The following is a 3,052-nucleotide window of genomic DNA, read 5'->3' on the forward strand; positions in this document are numbered from 1 at the left end:
CGGGGGCGGGGGGGCGCTCCGCACCCGCACTCGGGTCTTGGGGCGGGGGCCTCTTTGGGAGGAGGAAGCCTAGGCCGGAGGTGGACAGCTCGGGGACCCAGGGCCCGGCCCGGCCTGGCGGGGGGGGGGCCGGTGTCAGGGGCTGCACCCCGCCCTCACCCCTCTTGGATTCCGGACCCTGCAGCCCCAGGGCACGGCTCGCTGTGTGACCTTGTGCCAGTGGCTTTGCCCCTCTGGCCTGGGCATCCTTTGTGCAGCAGTGGCCTATTTCCTCGTTCCTGGGCTGCACGTCTGTAATCCCGGCTTTCTCAGGAGGTTGAGAGCTGAGGATCGAGGTTCAAAGCCAGCCGGGGCGAGGAGGTGTGTGAGGCTTCAGCCAGCAAAAAGCAGGAAGTAGAGCTGTGGTTCAAGTGGTAGAGTGTCAGCCTTGAATGAAAAAGCCAGAGGAGAGCTTGAAGCCCTGAGTTCACACACACACAGGCACGCTCACACACGAAGATGAACTGACAGGTCAGGGTTCCTGAATCAGGTGCTCAGGATCTGATGCTCAGCCTGCTTGCAGGCAGCTGTGGAGTTGGGAAACTGAGTCATACAGCCAGCTGTACCAAAGCACGGAGTGGCTGCAGTAGAGCATTTTCCATGGCGTCTGACCCCCATCCGCCTCTGTCCCCAGGGCCAGTTCCCGTCCCCAGCATGGCATCCTGGGCCGAGCCCTCTGAGCCTGCTGCCCCGCCGGCCACTGGAGTCCCTCCACTGGAGGACTTTGAGGTGCTGGATGGCGTCGAAGATGCAGAAGGGGAGGAGGAGGAAGATGAGGAGGAAGAAGAGAACGGGGACTTGAGCGAGCTGCCGCCGCTTGAGGACATGGGACAGCCAGCAGCAGAGGAAACAGAGCAGCCCGGAGCCCTGGCCCGAGAGTTCCTGGCAGCCTTGGAGCTGGAGCCAGCGCCAGCCCCAGCCCCTGAGGAGTGGCTGGACATCCTGGGTGAGTGGGGGGCAGGGAGGGACAGGACAGGAGGGAGGGACCGGGCACAGCCTCCTCCTCTGTGAGAGGTTCAAGTCCCGCACAGTGAGGATGGCCACTACTTCACACAGCACGGCTGGTGCACTTTGTTCTGTGTGTGTGTGCGCGTGCGTGTGTGTGTCAGTGTGTCATTGTCATTCTTCTTGCTGCGTCTCCCAGCACTGTTTTGAGCGCTGTTTGCAGCAGCCCAGAGAAGCTGAGTCACCTGCTCAGAGCCTCACAGCCAGGAGCTTGTTGGTGTCTTTGTTGTGGTTGTATAATTTCCAGCGTCCATGCTGGCCTGTAACTGGTGAGGGCCGCACCGGCCCGGGCCTGCCCCGAGGTGAGAGGTCAGCCGGCGAGTCATATTTTTCTCCCCCCCATAACACATGTTTGCTCAGTGTCCAGCTGTCACGTGGGCGCTGGGATTACCGGGGGGGCGGTGACCCCACGGGTGCAGAGCAGGAGGGCTTGTTCTGGAGTATTTGCATTCTGATACCCGAGAGGCCGGGCCATGCACATGCGAGGTCTGTGTTCCAGCCCAGCATCTCCAAACACAACCCGAGACACCTCCCCCGGGGTATCAGAGCGGTTGCTGATGGCTTCTTAATTGCACTAGCAAGTTACAAAGCTTCTTTGTTTTTGTGTTTGTCAGTGGGTTTGAACTTGGGTCTTCAGGCTTGTTTGGTTGGCATTCTACCAAGAGTTGTGCCCCCAGCCCTATCCTATGCAAAGCATTATGTCTGTGTGTGACTCCTGGGGCTTGAACTCAGGGCCTGGGCACTGTCCCTGAACTTTTTGTCAGTCGTGGGGCCTGAACTCTGGGCCTGAGCGCTGTCCCTCAGCTCTTCAGCTCAAGGCTAGCGCTCTACCACTTGAGCCACAGCGCCACTCCTGGCTTTTTCTGCTTATGTGGTGCTGAGGAATCGAACCTAGGGACTCATGCATGCAAGGCAAGCGCTCTGCCACTGAGCCACCTTCCCAGCCCCTGAGCTTTTTTCGCTCCAGGTTGGTGCTGTTTCATTTGAGCCATAGCTCCACTTCCAACTTTTTTTTTTTTTTTTCTGTTGGTTGTAAGGCTTGAACTCGGCCTGGATGCTGTCCCTGAGCTGTTTTGCTCAAAGCTAGTGCTCTACCTCTTCTGGTTTTTGAGTGACTCATTGGAGATAGGAGTCTCAAGGGGACTTTCCTGCCCGAAGTGGCTGTGAACCACGATCCTCAGCTCAGGTCTCAGCCCTGGGCTGGTGTGGAGGGTGAGGGAAGACTGCTATTGTTTGCCAGGGTGTTGCTCTGTGTGGTGCTTTGAGGTCTGGCAGGTATTGTACAAACCCAAGGTTGCTGCTGGCTGCACCCCCTGTCTCTTTTTATGCCTGGGCAAACTGAGGCCCAGACACTCCTGGCTATCGGGGGGATGAAGCCAGGCTCCCCAGCCAGCCATCCGCCACTGCATTGTGAACACTGCTTTTCTGAAGTGGATAGAACTCCTCCATTCGCCAAGGGCTCTACCAGGTCCCCCATTTACTGAGGGGATCCCGGTGAAGCCTGACCCCTGGGCCTGTCCTGTTGGGACTGGGGTGCAGCTCCATGGAGGGCGCTGTGCCTGCACCCAGCAAACCTGCCCCACTGCAGGGTTGCCCTGGGTTGCTGGGTGGCAGCAGGGCAGCCCTGGGGCGGTTGAGGGGGCCTGAGGGGCGGACCCGTTCTCCCGTCCCCCCCCCCCCCCCCGTCCCCGGCGGGGCAGGCAGCCGGGTGACGCGGGTGTCGGCCCGGCAGGGAATGGGCTGCTGAGGAAGAAGACCCTGGTACCGGGACCGCCCGGGGCCGGACGTCCGACCAAGGGCCAGGTGGTGACGGTGCGGCTGCAGATGTCGCTGGAGGACGGGGCGCGCGTGCAGGAGGAGCCTGAGCTGCTGTTCACGCTGGGCGACTGCGACGTCATCCAGGTGTGGGCGGGCGGGGGTGTGGGGGGCACCCCGACCCCACCACCCGCCCCCCGGCCTGGGCACCCCGACCCCACCGTCCTGACTCCCCCCCCAGGCACTGGACCTC

The 3,052-nt window shown here is 61.3% G+C and overlaps 1 protein-coding gene across 2 annotated transcripts in view; it reads left to right on the forward strand.

The window, feature by feature from the left end:
• Positions 1–3,052, forward strand: part of Fkbp8 (FK506 binding protein 8, 38kDa) — an 8,387-nt gene that overhangs the window by 1,456 nt on the left and 3,879 nt on the right. For both annotated transcript variants that reach the window (XM_013028379.1, XM_013028378.1), the window contains exons 2-3: positions 674–985; positions 2,777–2,946. In XM_013028379.1, coding sequence (XP_012883833.1) covers positions 694–985; positions 2,777–2,946 — 462 coding nt within the window. In that variant the 5' untranslated portion in view covers positions 674–693. The remainder of the gene's footprint in view (positions 1–673; positions 986–2,776; positions 2,947–3,052) is intronic.

The sequence above is a fragment of the Dipodomys ordii genome, unplaced genomic scaffold (genome assembly GCF_000151885.1).
Source record: "Dipodomys ordii isolate 6190 unplaced genomic scaffold, Dord_2.0 Scaffold108, whole genome shotgun sequence".
NCBI classification, from domain to species: Eukaryota; Metazoa; Chordata; class Mammalia; order Rodentia; family Heteromyidae; genus Dipodomys; species Dipodomys ordii.